At 44.8% G+C, this 19621-nt stretch overlaps 1 protein-coding gene across 5 annotated transcripts in view; it reads left to right on the top strand.

The window, feature by feature from the left end:
- The window catches only part of LOC121281050 (rho GTPase-activating protein 26-like), a 256436-nt gene that overhangs the window by 192723 nt on the left and 44092 nt on the right, over positions 1–19621 (top strand). For all 5 annotated transcript variants that reach the window (XM_041193653.1, XM_041193651.1, XM_041193652.1 and 2 more), the window contains exons 17-19: positions 887–992; positions 7571–7730; positions 12270–12411. In XM_041193653.1, the coding sequence (XP_041049587.1) occupies positions 887–992; positions 7571–7730; positions 12270–12411 (408 nt within the window). The remainder of the gene's footprint in view (positions 1–886; positions 993–7570; positions 7731–12269; positions 12412–19621) is intronic.

The raw sequence follows: 19621 nt of genomic DNA, 5'->3' as shown, positions 1-19621 counted from the left end.
TCTAATCCAGGAGCACTCTGGGCTTCTAATACAGGAGCACTCCATTCTGCCTGGCTGAAAAAAAAATAAGACAATTGGAAATTGAATCTGATCTGTATACTTTGATTACTGACCTAGATAGTCAGTGCTTAATTAGGGAGCGGGTTGTAAAGTTTCAGGGAGGGAGGAAAATTTGGAGCTTTTTTGCTGTGATATTTTTTGAGATTCAAGAAAATATTAGAATTTTCGTAGAAACCATCCAAAGAACCATTCATCGTTGGATAAAATCTGCCCTAACATGGACTCTATCCTACCTACATAATAGCCTGAGAGAAAATTCTTCATAAATACTCCTTTAAAGTTAATTTGGCAAAGCTCCTGAATATTTACTAAGCCTACATATGCACTATTCTGGCCTGCTGCCTGTAATTGGCAAACCCTATCCTCCCCATCCTCAGGTGGAAAGCAAACCAGTGTAGCAGGTTGATCAACACAGCCTGTACTATCCCCTGAGGAACTCGATGCAGTTTGCTAGGAGATATTTCTAGGTCTCCTTTCAAAGTGCTTAAAAGCATTTCTGAACATATACCTAAATTGTTGAACTTTTTTAATGTAAGTATGGAAGGCTTTCAGGAACTTGGCATACCACAGACTATTTTAATATTCTTTATATTTTCTATCTGTGGTGACATATGTAGCCACCAAGGTGGGTTTATTAAACCCATGTAAGCTGATAGCACTAGGCAAACTAAAAGACCAATTCGTTGTTTCAAAGGAACTCTGCATTATTAGGCTTTTTTAACTGAAATCAGATTAACTTGAGAATTATTACTGTAGCAAATAGGTATCAGAGTATTTTTAAATGGAAAACCACAAGTATTTTAATTCTGTTTTCGATTTCTACTAGAATTGGATCATCCAGAATCAAGACTATCAGAGATTCACAAATATGTGCATCGGCTTCCGGAAAAGAACAGAGCAATGTTGGAAATAACAATAAAACATTTGGCAAAGTAAGACGAAGCTCCTTGCTTTAGCTGTTTTGATAGAGTTTCTGTCTCTTTAAAACTTTCTTTACAAAATACATACATCAATTTTTAGGCAATTATTGAAGGTGATAAAATGATGTAGTGAATGTAACCTATTTAAAAATTGCCTTTGTGTACTCTTGAGTAGCAGATTATGACTTTGTGCCTTCAGTTTGTGATGCTTTGTGTAATCTTGGTAGGGTGGTTCAGGGAGGCAATGATAAACGGAGAAAAGCATCTTGGACAGTTTTTTTGTAGTAGGATATAAACTGGTTTTGAGAAATGTATGAATAAATTGTGTGCTTCTTCAGACACAAATGGTATGTACTATGTTATGGGCAGCTACAAAAACGGCTGTGAACTAAATTGTTTTCTTGCTTTACAGGGAGTCCCCTAGCTTTCACTGTGTTTTACTCAACCAATTTGAAGGTGGAGAAGACTTACCTTGTGTTAATACAATTAATAATAATTGTTATTTGTGTAGCAATTTTGTTATAAAATTTCTACAAAAGTTCTTTTTAAAGGAGGCATTGCTTACAAAATTGTAGGACATCAGTGCAGCAATTTAGTGGATTATCAAGTATATCCTTGGCAACAACTTGGTGAAAGCATGACACCAGGTCAGATAGTCAGATACAAAAATCTAATTGAAGGTTTTGAATCTGAAAGCATGTTTCTCTGTTGTCAAATTAATTGGCATTGAAGGTGATAAAATGATGTAGTGAATGTAACTTACTTATAAATTGCCTTTGTGTACTCTTGAGTAGCAGATTATGACTTTGTGCCTTCAGTTTGTGATGCTTTGTGTAATCTTGGTAGGGTGGTTCAGGGAGGCAATGATAAATGGAGAAAATATCTATTATTATAGATAGATTACAGAGTACTTTGATTCAATTACTATGGATTAGAATAGATTCATTAATGTAACATTCTTGGGCAGTCTCCCTGGGGACATCTGCATTGTGCATCTCTGTCCTGGACTGCTCTCCTTAGCCCTTTTTCCTCCAATGTCCTCTCTTTCTCTGTTTAAGTACGATGCCTCTGATCATGAGTACATTTTAACCTTAATTTCAAGTTAACTGCTAGTTTAAACTATTGCTGTCCATTCCCTGACCATACTTGCTCTCTGCCCTCCTGGGTGAGCTCTGGACCTTTCCTCAAATTTGGCTTCAAAATCCTGAACTTCTCTGGGCATTTGGACTACACTTCTGCACTGAATTACACTGTAAGACAGTGCTGTTGAATCTGATCTGTTGCTATGTTGATTACATTTTAAAGTAACTTTGACCAGCTTACAGCCCTTCCCCCACTGCTGCTATTCTCACTGAGCCTGTGCCTGACCTCCTACAGTGGCTGGTTTAGTAGCTTCAGCTACACCTTGGTTTCTGGCTGGCGTTCCACTCTCTTGGGGTAAAGTACACTTGCTCGCTGCTTCTGGATCTTATGGTGGCCTCCAATTTCACTCTCAGCTTTCTACCCTGCAACTGATTCTGCACACCTCTTGGATCTTCGTTCCCATGAAAATATCTCCATCAGTGCCCCCACTGACACTCTATCCTTCAAGTACCTTTTGGAATATACTCACTTACCACACCCATCTCTGAACTTGGACAGCTTGTTGATGCTCCAAGCTGACTCCACCCTACCTACATCAACTTTATCCCACCACGAAACTTGGAATTTAACTCTGGACTGTCTCCTATTGTTTCTATTCCCTGCTAGCTACCAGGATATATGTATTCTGAAAATTCATTGTAAACAGGCCTATGTGACTTGAGTATTAAACTTGTCCATTCACATGTGTATTTGCATGCTGCTCTAGATCTAAGCCCATTGCTTCTATTTTAATGTTTTTAACCTCCCTTTTACTTCATTTCTTCTTACCCCTCCTATTATCACAGTTCCTTCCATTACATCTCTCCCTGGTGCTCTGCCCTCCTGAATCCCTACCCCAAACCTTCACTATTCCTCAACCTTCCTACCCTCCTGCTGCTGGCCCAGGCTTGACTCCTTCTTGGATAAGTCTACAGCTTCCTGCTCTGCCTCCTGTTACATCCTGAAGGGCCCCACAAGACACTTGTCATTGCACTTGTTATGAGCAGCAACCCAAACTGCCTCATCCTGCTCTCTCACTGACCATTCTGCCCAGCATGCCAGCTGGGGGCTAAGCTTGCCAATATCCTCCTTCTCCAACCCAACCATCCCATGCTGACTCTATCAAAGGATCAGCTGTTTGCATCTCCCTCACTCATGAATAAGGCCTTTGAAATCCATGAGTTTATTGTAGACAATTACATTGACATCATGGTCTCAATAGAAACCAAGTAGAGGAGTGTTATGGCACAGTCTTTGCTAAATGCCGAGCTGCTAAAATTGCAAAGGCAAACTTGCAAAACAGTTGTGGCAGTTGTTTCAATTTGTATATTTATTTCGAGATGTGTGCCTTGACCACCGAGTCTTATTGGTTTTTAACAAAACTAAATTAAACATTTATTAATAGAAGAAATTATTTTAAGCACATACATAGGTCTACAAATTGCTACTATGATAACTCCCAGCTCCCCTAATTAGTTTCACTCCCAGTTACACCTCCGTTAAGGCAACAGTAAGACACATAGATTTTAAAAGACCCAGGCAAAGTAACATGATACCCTGAGTAGTTGAATTCAAAGTGAGTTTTCTTAAATGAGTTCCTTATAGACAGCAGCTTGAAGCTTAGATGTTGGAAGCTTTTCACACTTGTGTTAGATCTTAAAATGCCTGCCCTCACACACAGTCTTCTCTCCTTTATACATATTTTCCCCTTTGAATGCAAATTCCCATAGTTTCACTATGTCTTTGGACTTTACCTCTGTAATAATAAAAATCTGTCATAGTTCTAATTTTTCTTCTGGCTAGGTGTAACATTTCACCTCCTTTTGAATTCAAGCTACTCTGGTTTATTTAAAAATACATTCTAAAACTTCATCCATGTTTACCTATTTAGCATTTCAAACCTAGCTTGTCTTCTGACATCAAAGCCTTCAGACAAACTGTCTTTAATTCAATCAAGTCACACATACACACACACACACACACACACACACACACGCACACACAGAGCCTTAGACATAGACCCCAATATTACTCTACTTTACAATAAATTCCAATAACATTATGAAAATGATTATATCTCCCTGACAAGGGGTGATAACACCTTCATCCTACTGAAGTCTCCCTGCTTGTCGACAGCTTCCACCACTTGTCTTACCCAGATAGTTGCAGTGATGGTGTGACTCATCAACAAACCACACCTTGATCTTACCCCTCACTCCTCTGTGACTTTCTCCTCATCTCACTTTGTTCCACGCCTCAGAGCTCTCATTTAAAATCCTTGATCTCTATCGCCCACCCAGTACCATGCCACTTTTCTCACTGAGCTGTCTGCATTGCTTTCCTCCCTCAACCTCTGCACCAAAGGACTTCTCATTCTCAGTGATTTCAACTGCCATCTCAATTCATCATATTTTCTCTCCTGCTAAGTTCAGTGCCCTCCTATCCACTCTTAATCTTTCCATCCACGTAAACTCCGCAATCCACCTCTTTGGCCTTGTGTCTCACAAGGCCTTGCTACTTCCAGAGTATCAATCGCAGACCTCTGATCATTTTCTTGTATTGCTCTTTATCCATATCCCACTTCCCCTCCCAACCCTACTTACTTCTGTGTCTGCCCCTGGAAAAGTCACCCTGCCAATTGACATACAACTTCAGTTTCAAAATTCCAGCTTCTCACCGTGACCCGCTATTCACCATGACATCTGCAGCCACCAGTCTGCTCAACTACACCGTCATCTTCGATGCCCTAGTTCCCATTAAAACTATTATTTTCTCACCTTGGCCATTCCCCTTCATCTTAAATGCAAAGAATATAGATTTGAACAGTTGTAGCAGACAACTGCTTTAGATTTTCACTGCCAGATCCAGCTGGACCCCACAAAACTCTGTTAGGTCCTGCTCTCACCTTTAAAAATGGGTCACTATTCTAGGATCATGCTGGAATGCACGGGTAAGCCCCTACAAACCATTTTCTTAAATCCCTCTCCTCTATTTCCTCCATCCTCACTTCTAACAACATTTGAGGAGCTCATGGACCTTTTTGTAACTAAAATTGAGACCACTTGATCCACTGCTTCTGCCAATTCCTTGCCCTCCATAGCCCACTGGCCTAAACCTCCTCTAAGCACTGACTGCCCTAGCCTTGAACTTGGTTTTTTTCTCTAGTTTTTCCCTTATCTCCCTTCATGACCACTCTAAGCTCATCATATCCATGAAAATTACCTCCTGCTCTCTGAACCTATTCCTACCAGAGTACTGACCTTGCTAGATCCCTTGTTAGTTGTAATTGTTAATGGCTGCCTCTTCAGGACATCCCTTCTCCTTTAAATCTGCTTTCATCACCCCACTGCTCTCTTTTTAAAAAAAAACAACCGTGACCCCCTCCGTCCTGGCAAACCATAGCCCTACCTCCAACCTACCTTTCACCTCCAAAATCCTTGAACATGTTGTTGCCTCCCAAATCCGGGTCCATCTTTCCCAGAACACCATGGTTGAATCGCTCCAATCAGGTTGCCACCCCTGCCACAGTACCAAAACAGCTCTTATTAAAGTCACAAATGACATCCAGTGTGACTGTGGTAAAGGTGAAGTATCCTTCCTCATTCTTCTCTGCATCTTGTAGATTGTGTACAATGCAGCCATGGTGCACCGGTGGTGGGGGAATGAAAGTTTAAAATGATGGTTAAGTTTCTAGTCATTTCCAGATGGTGGAGGATTTAAAGGTGGTAATGCTGTCAAGAGGAGTTGATTAGACTTTTTCCTGCTGGAGATGGTCATTGCATGGCACTTCTGTGGCATGAATGTTATTTACCACATATAAGTCCAAGTCTGAATGTTGACCAGGTTTGACTGTTTCATTATCTGAAGAGTTGTGGACGGAACTGAACACTGCAATCATCAGCGAACATCCTGACTTCTGACCTTATGATGGATGGAAGGCTATTGATGAAGCAGCGGGAGATGGTTGAACCTAGGACACTACCCTGAGGAACTCCAGTGATATCCTAGAGTTGAGATAATTAGCTTCCAACAATCACAACCATCTTCCTTTGTGATAGGTATAACTTCAATCAGTTGAGAATTTTCCTCCTTGGTGCCACACTCACTCAAAATGCTGCAGTGATGTCAAAGGGAGTCACCTCTAACTCGTCTCTGGAATTAAGAACAGAAGAACATATGCAGTAGGCCATAAGGCCCCTCAACCTCCTCAGTAAGGACCATTCAGTAAGATCATGGCTGATCTGATTTTGGCCTCAACTCAACTTCCCTGTCTATTCCCCATAACCCTTGACTCCCCTCTAGTTCAAGGATCTGTCCATCTCAGCCTTTAATAAATTCAATGACAGCCCTCATAGCTCTCTGGAGTAGAAAATTCCAAACTTTCATGACCTTCTGAGGGAAAAAAATCCTCCTCATCTCTGACTTAAATGGGCGACACCTTATTCTTAACCTATGCTCCCTAGTTCCAGATTTCTCCCACAAGGGGAAACATCCTCTTAGCATCTAAGCTGTCAAGCCCCTCAGAATCTTTTTTGTTTCCATGATGGAAATGAGGCTTTAATGAGGCCTGTAGCCAAGTGGCCCTGGCGGAACGGAGTCTGAGCATCGATGGGCAGGCTGCTAACTTAGTGCCACTTGATGGAATTGTTGTTAGACCCTTCCATCGCTTTGCTAATGATTAAGTATAGATTGATTGGGTGATAACTGGTCAGATTGGATTTGTCCTGCTTTTGTGGACTGGATATACCTTGACAATTTTCCACTTTGTTGGGTAGATGATAGTGTTATAACAGCTTGGCTAGTGGCTTGGCTAGTTCTGAAGCACAAGTGTTCAGCACTACAGCTGAGATGTCATTGGGACCCATACTCAGGCCAAGATCAAATCAGCCATGTTCTTATTGAATGGTGGAGCAGGTTCGGGGGGGCCATATAGCCTCCTAATATGCTTAGCTGTTTCTTGATATCACATGCAGTGAATCAAATTGGCTGAAGATTGGATTCTGTGATGTTGGGGACCTCAGGAGGAGTCGAGATGCATCATCCACCAACATTTCTGGCTGAAGATGACTGACAATTCTTTTAGCCTTATCTTTGCCTGCTGGGCTCTGCCTCAATTGAGAATGAGGATGTTCATCGATCCTGCTCCTCTACACACTGTATTCTATCATTTTGTCACAAACCCCTTTTATAGCCTTTTGACTTCAGTTTTAATTTGTTTATAGGTTTATTTTAAAGTGCCTGTTATTATTGTGTACAGGTCAACTGTTTGGTGGACAACAGCTAGTGTTGGTCACCTAGTTAGTGTAATGAAGTGTATAAGTTCCATTTTCCTAAAATTTGCCTAGGAACTATCCATGGTTTAGGAAGCTGAGCTGCTAGTTCTGTTTTGTCTTAAGTAATTGCAAAATTTTAGAATAATTTTGTTGGCCAGTCTTCAGTCAATGAGTTCATTCTGTCTTGTTGCCCAGGGTATCCAATAACCACAAACAAAATCTAATGACCGTGGCAAACCTAGGTGTGGTGTTTGGACCAACTCTGCTCAGACCACAGGAGGAGACTGTAGCAGCAATCATGGATATCAAATTCCAGAATATAATCGTTGAGATTTTGATAGAGAACCATGAAACGGTAAGTGTTGCAGAAGCTGCGCTCTCATTCATTGGTGTATAGATATCCATAGCTCTTTACCATAGAATAGTACAGCACAGAGAAAGATTATTCAGCTCATCAAGGCTGTGGCAGCTCTTTCTTAGAGTAATCCTGTTAGTCCCACTTTTGGTTCTTTTCCATTATCCCTGCGATTCATTTTTCTGTATTTATCAAATTCCCTTTTGAAAGCTACCATTGAATCTGTTTCTACCACCCTGTTGGGGAATGCATTATAAATCGTAACCACCTGTTGCATAAATAAGTTTTATCTCTTGTCACCTCTGGTTCTTTTGCCTATTACCTCAAATCTGTGCCCCTTAGTTATTGGCCCTTTAAAACATTGGGAACAGTTCTCTTTATTTACTCTACCTAAACTCTTCATGACTTTAAACACGTCTAACAAATCTCCCCTTGTCCTTCTCTGCTCTACAGAGAACAATTCCAGCTTCTCCAGTCTATTCACATAACTGTAATTCCTTATGTCTGGAGCAATTCTAGTAAATTTCTTCTGTATCCTCTCTAAAAGCTTCCCTCAAGTGTGGTGCTCAAAATTGGACACAACACTCCAGTTGGGTCTTATATAGGTTTAGCTTCACTTTCTGGCTTTTGTAGCCTACGCCACTCTTAATAATGCCTAGGATCCTATCCTGTCCTCATATCTGCTATCCTCATATCCTCTATCTTCTATTCTCATATTCTATCCTATATCCTATCCTAATGCCAAGGACTCCCTCACGCCCATCAGAAATTTCCAAGTCCACTACATACAATCTATGCTATTGTGAATTTGGTTTTGACTTCCTTCAGCTGGTGGAATGTTGGATACTCCTATAATTTAACTTATGCCTATGCCCATTGCATAGTGTAAAGTAGAATACTGCTGATACTCGAAATCTGAAACAAAAACAGAAAATATTGAAAACATTCAGGGCAGGCAACATCTGTGGAGAGAGAATCAGAGGTAATATTTCAGGTCAAGGGCCTTTCATCAGGATTGAGAAATGTTAGAGATGTAATAGGTTTTCAGCAATAGATTTTGTGGGTGGGACAAGGTCAATAGGAAGGTCTTGTTCCTCAAATTTGCATTCAGCTTCACTGGAACAATGCAGCAGGCCAAGGGTAGAGATGTCAGTGTGAGAGCAAGGTAAAGAACTAAAATGACAGGCTACCAGAAGCTCGAAGTCATGCTTGTGGACTGAACGAACGTGTTCTGCAAAGCATCACTCAATCTACATTTAGTCTCCCCAGTGTAGAGGAGACAGCATTGTGAGAGGTGCATACAATATACTAAATTGAAAGAAGTAAACATAAATCCCTGCTTCACCTGGAAGGTCTGCCTGGAGCCTTGGACAGTGAGGAGAGAGGAGATAGCAGGTGTTGCATTTCCTGCGCTAGCATAGAAAGGTGCCATGGGAAGGAATAAATGGTCCCTTCGTAATGCTGAGAGGGGAGGGGAAATGTGTTTGGTTTTGGCATCAGCCTGCTCCCGTGCCCTCCCTCCCAGCATCATGATGGGGTTCCACTTGTCCTCACCTTCCACCCCATCAGCCTTCGTATTCAAAGATTAATTTTCTGCGATTTCCACTTCCACGATGCCACCACCTTACATATCTTCCCCTCCTCTACAATTTCAGCATTCCAAAGAGACCATCCCTCCTTTGATACCCTGGTCCACTCCTCAATCATCCCCAACATCAAATCCCCTTTCCACAGCACCTCACCAAGCAAATACAGGAGATGTAACATCTGCTCTTTCACCTCCATTCGGCTCACTGTTCAAGGCTGCTGAAGATTTATGATTTTGATTTATGCCAAAAGCTTTCTTTACAACCCTGTCTACCTGTGATGCCACTTTCAGGGAATTATGTATCTGAACTCCAGATCCCTTTGTTCCTCCGCACTCCTCAGTGCCCTACCATTTACTGCTTCAGCATTTTCTGTTTTTATTCGTTATTATTGTTGCTGTATACACATAAAACACTCTGCAACGATTCTGCTTTCCTTTGACACTATTATGATCATACAAAAACATCAGACAAATAAACCCAGCAGATCTATCTAGCCTGTACTATACAGTTGTGATGCCTTGTACATTTTATGTAGCATTGGGTGAAATGAAAAACCAGATTAAAAATCCACAGCTGGAAAATAAAAATTGACAAAAAAGGACTTAGGCTGGAATTTTCTGGCCCCATTGGTGTCGGGCGTTATGGCGAGCGAGGTTGGACAATACAGCAAGAAGGCCAAAACTCTGTTTCAGGCCGCTGTGAAAGCGCAGTGGAATCATCTGATGGTGTCCACCATGGTGAACACCAGTCCCACTGGAGGCTGGCGTGAACCCACTTTGCATCTCATTAATGGGGGACACACCGGGAATGGGACGACATGATGCAAAAAGTGGCCATTGCGGCTGGCGGGTACAACGTCTTTTTTACTACCCGCTAATGCACTTTATGCAAATCTGGGACAATTCTGCCCTTAGTCTATGATTAAGTAGTTGAATAGGGTTTACATCATCATTATCCAACTTGATCAGGTACATTTAAAGATTACAGGCAGATTATTATGTTTTACCTGTTTGAACTTCTGTGTTGTGAAGTAAATTCTGGAAACTACAGCAATAAATGCAGTGAATAGCTTTTTAAAATCAATGCTTGGGATGCGAGCATAGCTGGCAAGGCCAGCATTTATTGTCTTAAGAAGGTGATGATGAACTGCCACAGTCCATGTGGCGTACACCCATTGTTTGGTTTGATACAACTGAGTGGATTGCTAGGCCATTCAGAGCGCAGTTAACAGTCAGCCACATTGCAGTGGATGTGGAGTCACACATCGGCCAGATCAGGTGAACATGGTAGATTTCCTTCACTAAAGAACATTAGTGAACCAGATGGTTGCTTGAGAAGACTAGTATTCTATTCCTTATTTATTATTCAAACAATAATTACGGAATCATTAATAATTGGTTTAATCCAAACCCACCACCGCTACCATCTAGAAGGACAAGGGCAGCAGATGCATTGGAACATCACTGACTGGAAGTTCCACTCCAAGCCACACACCATCCTAACTTGGAAATATATCACTGTTCCTTCATAGTCATCTTCAGCTGCTTCATCAATAACCATCCCTCCATCATAAGGCCAGAAATTGGGATGTTCGCTGATGATTGCACAATGTTCAGCACCATTTGCAGCTCCTCAGATGCTGAAGCAGCCCATGTCCAAATGCAGCAAGACCTGGACAATATCCAGGCTTGTGCTGACAAGTGACAAGTGACATTTGTGCCACAGAAGTGCCAGGCAATGACGATCTCCAACAAGAGAGAATCTAACTGTCGTCTCTTGATATTCAATGACTGAAACCCCACTATCAACATCCTGGAGTTACCATTGACCAGAAATTGAACTGGACTAGCCGTATAAATACTGTGGCTACAAGAGCAGGTCAGAGGCTAGGAGTTCTGTGGCGAGTAACTCTCCTCCTGAATCCCCAAAGCCAATCCACCATCTACAGGGCACAGGCCAGGAGTTTTATGGACTACCCTCCACTTACCTGGATGAGTGCAGCTCCAGCAACACTCGAGAAGCTTGACACCATCATGGACAAAGCAGCCCGCTTGATTAGCAGACCTTCCACAAATGTTCATTCCCTCCACCACCAAAGCACAGTGACAGCAGTGTGCACCATCCAATGATGCACTGTAGGAACCTACCAAGGCTCCTTAGACAGCACCTTCCAAACCCACGACTGCTACCATCTAGAAGGACAAGGGCAGCAGACACATGGGAACCACCACCTGTAAGTTCCCCTCCAAGCCACTTGCTACCCTGACTTGAAAATATATTGCCGTTCCTTCACTGTTACTGGATCAAAACCCTAGAACTCCCTCCCTAACAGCACTGTGGGTGTACCTAAACCATGTGGACAACAGCGGTTCAAGATGGCAGCTAACCATCACCTTCTCAAGGATAACTAGGGATGGGCAATAAATGCTGGTCTAGCCAGCAATGCCCACATCCCAAGAATGTTTTTTTTTAAATTGTTGTAAAAACCCACCTTCTTCATTAATGTCCTTTAGGAAAGGAAATCTGCCATCTTTACCTGGTCTGCCCTACACATGACACCAGGTCCACAGCAATGTGGTTGGCTTGTAACTGCCCTCTGAAATGGCCTAGCAAGCCACTCATTTCAAGAGCAATTGGGAGTGAGCAACAAATGCTGGCTTTGTTAGCAACTCTCACGTGCCATGAAAGAATAAAAAAAGGATAAACTTGACACTGAAACGCCCTCCTGTCGATTAGCGTGCTGACACTTACTGTTTAGGCTTATACATGAAGGGTGACTGCTTAGGTAGGTGTCTGGCACTACTGGAGCCAACTCCCATCAGAGGAAGGGGTGAGGACTGGTAGGGGGTAAGCTCTTACAGGTACTAATAACTCTGGAAGTAGGAGTCTGCTTTTGACCAATATTGAAATTCAGAATGTATGTGAAAATTTCTTTGTAAATCATCCACAGATTTTCCAAATGGAACCAGAAACGGGAACAATTCAACCTAATCTATCACTGAATTCTGCACAGAAAAAGAGTTTTGAGTGTAAGCCTCCCTTATGTAGCCAGAGGCCTTTAATGTTGTTTCCGGCAAATTCAAATGAAAATGGTAAGTACTGGCAATCTGTATTGTAAAGTCATTGATAACTAACCATTGTTATTTTATCTACTTCATAACATACATTACCTCATCTGTACTCTGCAGCCATTTGTAATATCTGCCAGTTTGCATATACACAAACTCAGTTATATGTTCACATTATTAATTTAACTTTCTTTGCTCATCTCTGTTTATAACTGGCATTTTGAAACATTACGTAATGAAATAAAACAGAAGATATAGTCACAATATTAGAATTCGGAGGCCATGAATTTATTTTATGACATTTGCTATGTTTAAAAATGTCCTGGTTGATCAGTGGGTATTTCAACTAGTGTGAAAATATTTTTGATCACCATTGCAGTTCAAGTTTTTCTCCTATTACTATTCCATAACTTACTTCGCCGCCCATAAAGAACAATACTGAATTGCAAAGAGTTGCTTATTGAAGATTATGTGGGATGCCTACCATGCACATTTCGAAATCATTGTCTGAAAATTTTATTGCCCAATGTTCTTCAAATTCTGCCAGCCATTACTTTCCTGAATTATTGTTGCCAATATACACAGCTTATGACGTGCATCTGATTTGAGGTGTTGCTGCAAGCCTTTAACCCCACAGAAATATAGGGCTTTTACTCTTCTTCTTTCCACCCCCGTCACCCCAAGATATCTGTATGAATATATATTTCCTTTAAAGTCTTCAAACTGAAAGTTGGGCCAGAATTTTCCTGCTGGCATGCGGGGGCGGGATCCACATGCCCGCGCGTAAAAAGATACGCGGTGACGTCAGGCAAGCGTCCCGACATCACCGCATGCCATCACGATATTTGAGAAGGCGGGTGCGTTTTAAGTTCAGATGCACGCTTGCCATCAATTAATGGGCCAGTTAAAGCCCTTGAGGCAGCAATCGATCTCGATTTTTTGCAGCCCATGCAATCTTCAGGAGTTCGCACAGACACAACGGGCAGGCGGGTAGGAAACATTTGTATATACCTCATCCACAGGCGGGATGAGTGGGGTCGCAAATGTGACATTTGAGGTTTTTAAGTGTGGAAGTAACTTTTACTTGCCTGAGTGAGCAGGAAGACTTCAAAACTCACACCAGCTGCTAGGACAGGAGTAAAAGCCTCGGTCAGGACTCTACAGTAGAAATCATTTCTGGGGCCTGCAGCTTTCAGGAAGCCTTCCCTTACCTGGGAATGGGAGTTGTGCTCTCCACTGGAGGCAACTCCTCTCGGGAGGAAAGGAGGGCCAGAAGGGGAAGGAGGCCAGGAATCCACATTCAGCCTCCTTCAGCACTGGACCTCAGACATATTGAGGTAGCTGCTTTGGGAGGAGACACGCAGGCACAAGAAGTGAAAGGCCAACAGCAAGTGCAAGGCAGAAGCGGCCGCAGAAGACGCCAGTATCCTGCTGCCAGTGTTTACAGGTGGCGAAGCAGCTACCTCAATATGTCTGAGGTCCAGTGCCAAAGGAGGCTCCGTTACTCAAGGGAGAGTCACTTCCATCTGTCAGATGATAGGCCCTGAGATTCTGCAAACTGTGTGGGTGGGCACCCCATGCCAGTGGCTCTATAGGTCATAGCTGCCCTCAACTTCTCTGCCTCCGACTCTTTCCTGGGGATGGTGGGTGATCTCTGCGAAGTCTCCCAATCACCTGTCCACACTTGTGTCAAGCAGGTGACAGACGCTCTGTTCAGGCATGCATTGACCTTCATCCACTACTGTTGGGACCAGGCAAACCAGACACAGCAAGCCAGAGACTTTGCAGCGATTGCTGGAGACCCCTGCGTCCAGGGTGCAATCGACTGCACACGTGGCCATCAAGGCGCCAGCAAATGAGCCCGGTGCCTTCGTCAACAGGAAGGGCTTCCACTCCATGAATGCACAGGTAGTGTGCGATCACAAGCTGCAGGTTCTGCAAATCTGTGCAAGATACTCAGGCAGCTCCCGCGATGCCTACATACTCAGACGCTCCCAGATGCTGAGGCTCTTCAGTGCTCCAGCCCGGCTGGATGGATGGCTGCTTGGTGACAAGGGCTATCCCCTCAGAAGGTGGCTCATGATGTCTCGTCACCATCCAAGAAAAGAGGCTGAGCAGCGGTACAATAGAATCCATGCTTCCACAAGAGCTGTGTTGGAGAGAACCATTGGTCTTCTCAAGATGCACTTCCGATGCCTGGATTGCTCAGGGGGCACACTACAATACCCCCCAAATCATGTGTCGCTGATAGTGGTTGCATGCTACGCTGTCCACAATCTGGCGCTGGAAAGGGGCGACGCCTTGGACGAGGAAGATGTGGATGCAGTTGCTCCGGATGCACGCTATGAGTCCAGCAGAGAGTCCGAGGATGAGCATACACAGGAGAACGCTGAGGGGGTGGACCCCGACCCGGGCATATTCCAGGGAGACAGGGACACTCGGGAGGCTTTAATCCAAAGAACCTTCAGCTAGCCTTCAACACACGCCAGAGCTGCAGGCTTCACACTCAATTCCAGAGTGCTAAATCAGCCTGGAGAATAACATTAACTAAGGCCCTTGTTAATAAAGCTCAATGTGAAACAACTCACTCATAACATCATGGCTTCCCATACACATGCAGAAGTAAGGAGTCACCCTTGTCAAAATTTATTGAGTAAACAAAAGTAATTATAAAGCAAAATAAAAATGGTGTTGGACATCACACCAAGTCTTCGACTAAGTACTATAGGCCAACATAAAAGCACCAGTGAGAAACCCGTGGTGTGCCTAAGGTACCTTAAATTTATGCTTACGGGTGTTATGTCTAGGTGCTGTCCCCTCACTGGTGCTGACATCTGAGACAGCCTGCTCACTGTGCTGTCCTGTTGGCCTTGGCGGAAGTCCGCTGGCCTGCGGAGCATTTGATGGCCCCTTCTGGGAGGGAGCGGCCAGTTCCACTGTTGGCTTCTCCCCGGTCCCCGCAGCCTTATCAGATGCGACGGTCACTGGCAGAGGGGAGGAGGAGCTGCTGCTCTCATCTGGAGCGCCCTGAGAGGAGCCCACAGAGACGACAGGCAGATGCTGCACTGACGTGAGGTCGCTTCGGACCTCCCTGCTCACCGTAGATGGATGGGCACCGAACTGGGATGCTTGGTGCCTAGACCATCTCTCACATGGCACTGACCAGCTGTGACCAATGCTGCTGTGAGGGCTTGCAGGCCCGAGTGCAACCCCAGGAGGACCAGATTGTTCTTCTGGAGGTGCCTCTCCACGAGAGTTGCCACTCTTGCCATGGAGAAGGCATGGCGCTCACCCATGAGGCCCATTGCATCGGTGATACTCTGCATGGACTCCTCCAGCACGGGCACCATGCCACGCATAGCCTCATGTATCTCTGTCAGATTGTCCTGCATACCATGCTGCACTTCCAGCATTCACTGCCTCACAGACAACTTCAGAGGCACATCATCAGCCATTGACCTAGCAAGTACCTGGTCCCCAGCAGTCCTCCGACTGCCAGCACCCTGGGCACTGTCTGTCCCTGCCCGCACCTCAAGTGAGCATGAAGTGCCCTCACCACCGTGCCCCGGGACACTAGTCAAAGATCTAATTCCCACTTAAGTGCTAGCATCTGCGCTGGTGCCTGCCTGGCTGAGATGGTGTGACGCTGGAGAGTGCATTTGCTCGGGGGCTTCAGGGGTGAGAGGTGAGCCCTCTGTCTCCTTCTCCCGGCCGTGTTCCGGTGATGCTGAAAGGAAGAAAAAGGACATTTGATTAGTTACAGTGCAGACAATGTCAACTTGCATGCTGCTCCCCCAGAACATTATGCGCTCATTCTTCCATAATCAAGGGTAAACCCATGTTGCTAACTTCAATCACAGAGAATTCAGCAATGCCATGGCTTCTGTGACACACGTGGCGACCTGACTGCTTGCCAAACATACCTCCTCATGGCACCCCATCCTCACCTGGGGTGGACCTGGGGGCATGACACCTCTCCAGACCCATGGCCTGCTGCTCGAAAGCCATAAGGATAGCCAACTGGGCCTGCCCTCCACCAGTCTGCATTCATTCCAATGCATTGTGCACAGTCTTTTCCCGAAAAGGAGAGAGGAGCATTGATTAGTCCAGCCTGCATCTGAATTCCCATCGCATCCCTGCCAACCCAGCCAGAGTGGGACATTGCAGGACTCCAGTTCTTTGTCACCCCGCAGCTGCCACACCCTCACCCAAACAAGCCAAGGCTGACCTCATCCCCAGCCTGAATTGCCCAAATGCTGCCTCCTTAAGCAAGGAGGCACAAGCACGTGAAACGCAAACACCAGAAGATGGATTGGTGCCCTGCCAACTGGAAGCTCCCCTCCCAGCATTTTAGCACCCTGACTTCGACATGCTTCGCAGTTCCAGCACTCTGACTAGGTGCAAACCCTTGACTTTCAAACCCATTCTGTACTCTGGGTGTCAGTGTCACACATGCTGCAGATGCAGAACGTATCCTAGCTCAGCCCTCTCAGGGTGAACTGGGCATGGGCAATCTCTGCTGGCACACCCAGCGAGGGATCCATGCCGTGTGGGATTCAATGACGTTACTGTAGTCAGAGTAGGTGGGGGTGTGGGAGGGGTGGCGTTAGGGGAAAGGGTGAACGCTGCATTAAGTGACTTGAGATAACATGGTACTCATCCTTCCCGAGCACAGGAGATCATTGAACCTTTTGCAGTACTGGAGCCATGTGCGCTACACCACATCATGGGAGCTAACACTCTCGGCCACCTCCTCCCACACACGTTTGGTCAGGTGGGGGGGGCCTCCGCCTCCCATCCCTTAGAAGAAAGACTTCCTGCTGCTCTACCACCTCCTCCAGGATGGCACCTAGGCACTCGTCTGAAAAATAAGGGGCACACTGCCCCGGTTGGCCTACCCTCTAGCCTGGCCTGCCCCGATGGCCTACCCTCCTGACTTGTGTCACCAACATTGCCCCTCTGCAGAACCCTTCTCCCAGCCATTGCAATCAGCCTTCCAAGGCTGCCAGGCCTTCCTTTATACAGGCTGCTGGGTCGCCATTGGACCCAGTGGGCTGAGCATGCCTGCGCACTCCCACTATGCCTGAGAATCGTAAGGTACGCTGGGCGGGCCTTAATTGGCCCGCCCACATAAAATAGCAACGCGGACTGTTTCGTGGGCAACGATTGGGTCCGCTCCCGCTCCTGACCAGCCTTCTCAACATGGGGGAAATTCTCCCCTTAGTTACATTTTTTCAAATGTTCTTGTTCCCCAGGTATTTGAATTCGTCACGCTTCAAAAGTTACACTTTATTATAGATGCAAAGCTCAAAGAGTGAAAGCGAGTCATTTTCTGCTGATTTCTGACCTTCAGGAGGAACTAAGGATTTACTGCCAGCTGTCAACCTATAGAGAAGCAATTACCCTGTGGTTGACTTCAGTGTGCCTGTGAGGAATAATCCTTAAAATGATCACAGAGCATGCCATTAATAGTGATTGGGTCAACAGGGAAAGCATTCCAATTTGGAAGAATACAGTCTGCTGCTGATAATTCAAAACATTTTGCACTAAAAGTTGCAAGTGTTAGAATTTGAATTGTGTGCTCACATACATTTTGTTACCTGGAATAGTGCAACTGACCTTGCACATCCTGTAACTTAATCCTGAGCAACAGCATGGGTACATGTTAGTCATTAAACAAATACAGTTAAATATATCTTCATTCTGTTTATTCATTGTACTTCAAAATACTTTGAAGATTTAAAACATCTTTTCAAAAATAATTTTATTTGTTTTAAAAGAGGAAACATTTAAAAGTTAATAATTGAAGACATTACCCAATTTTCTTTTTCTTTTAATTGTTTGAACAGACTGAAGTTTAGGATAAGCACAAAGTAGCCCTTTCTCTTTGTGGAATTACTTTGCTGTTACTGGTGACTTTGAATCCCCGACGTCATCCCGGTCCATTTAAATTTTTAGGAAGGCGGCGGATGGCGAAAACAGCTGTCCGCCTGCCGACCTGTCAATGGCCAACTGAAGCCATTGACAAGCTAGTTAAAGTAATTAAAGTCTTGCCCGTCCAACCTTAAGGCTGGCGGGCAGGCCAGGAGCCCCAGCAAGCTCCAGATTATTGATGAAACTTCATTTACTGGTGGGATGAAGTTTCATGTCCATATTGTAAAAAATTAATAAAGTGTATGTGTTCTTTATTAACATGTCCCAACTCGTGTGACATTGTCACATGAGGGGGACATGTTAATAATTTTTTACTGTTTCTATGTTTAATGTTTTTGACACTGTCAGTATTCTCCTTGAGACAGGACTTTGGGAAAGAGCGCACTTTGACAGATGGGGAATCCCTCCACTCCCCTCCCCCACAACAGGAAGCGCATAGCGCTTCCCGTTAGGGGCCGTGCCGCTGGGCAGGCCTTAATTGGCCCGCCCACTTAAAATGGCGGTGGGCCCCATTTCAGTAGCGGGAGTCAGCTGCCCGCCCACCGTCAAGCTGGTGGGGCCCGCACGCCATCCGAGGGCAAAATTCTGCCCTGTGTTTTGAGTTTTGCAAGCACAGGTGTTTGGGTACGGCCTGTATCCTGTCTCAGCAACATTATCGGATGGGCGCACGGCTGGTTGAAGTCTGTTCTCAGTTGGGTGAATGTCATCATGCCAACCAACCACCATCCAAAATAAAAAAAGAATTACACACAGGGATTGTTGGTAGATATAATCAGATCATCATCTGTGGAGAGAGAGAGAGAGAGGCCGAGTGAAACTTTCGAGTACCCATGCCTCCTCTTCAGAGCTTGGAGGAATTGATCATCACTGCAAATGGCTCCCTCAGTTTCCTTCCGCACATATGATGCCAAACCCGCTGACTTCTCCCAGTATTCTCTGCTTTTTGTTCCGGCTTTGCAGCTTGCAGTTTTTGGGCTGCCTGATTCATAACTGGTTGGAATGATCCATGGCATGGTTAAAGAAAGCTATGCACCTGTGCAAACATGTAACTGTGGATGAGCTGGGTTCATGATACACCTGCTGTATTTACTTCTTAGGCATGCCTCACATTGGAAACATCTTGTCCATACCGATGTCATGCTCACCCTTGCCGACCTCACGAGGTCACTGAATATCTTCTGGCACTGATTCCAGCTCTGCCTGACCGCGTCCACACTTGAGACATGGTCAGCCACCTCCCCCCACGCAACTCACGGTCCCTTCTTTTGCCATCTCTCGGGATGAGACGATCAGCTCGAGC

This window comes from Carcharodon carcharias, chromosome 8, assembly GCF_017639515.1.
Source record: "Carcharodon carcharias isolate sCarCar2 chromosome 8, sCarCar2.pri, whole genome shotgun sequence".
In the NCBI taxonomy this organism is placed as follows: Eukaryota; Metazoa; Chordata; class Chondrichthyes; order Lamniformes; family Lamnidae; genus Carcharodon; species Carcharodon carcharias.
The sequence above is the reverse complement of the archived record's forward strand: the minus strand, read 5'-3'. Positions and strand labels throughout refer to the sequence as shown.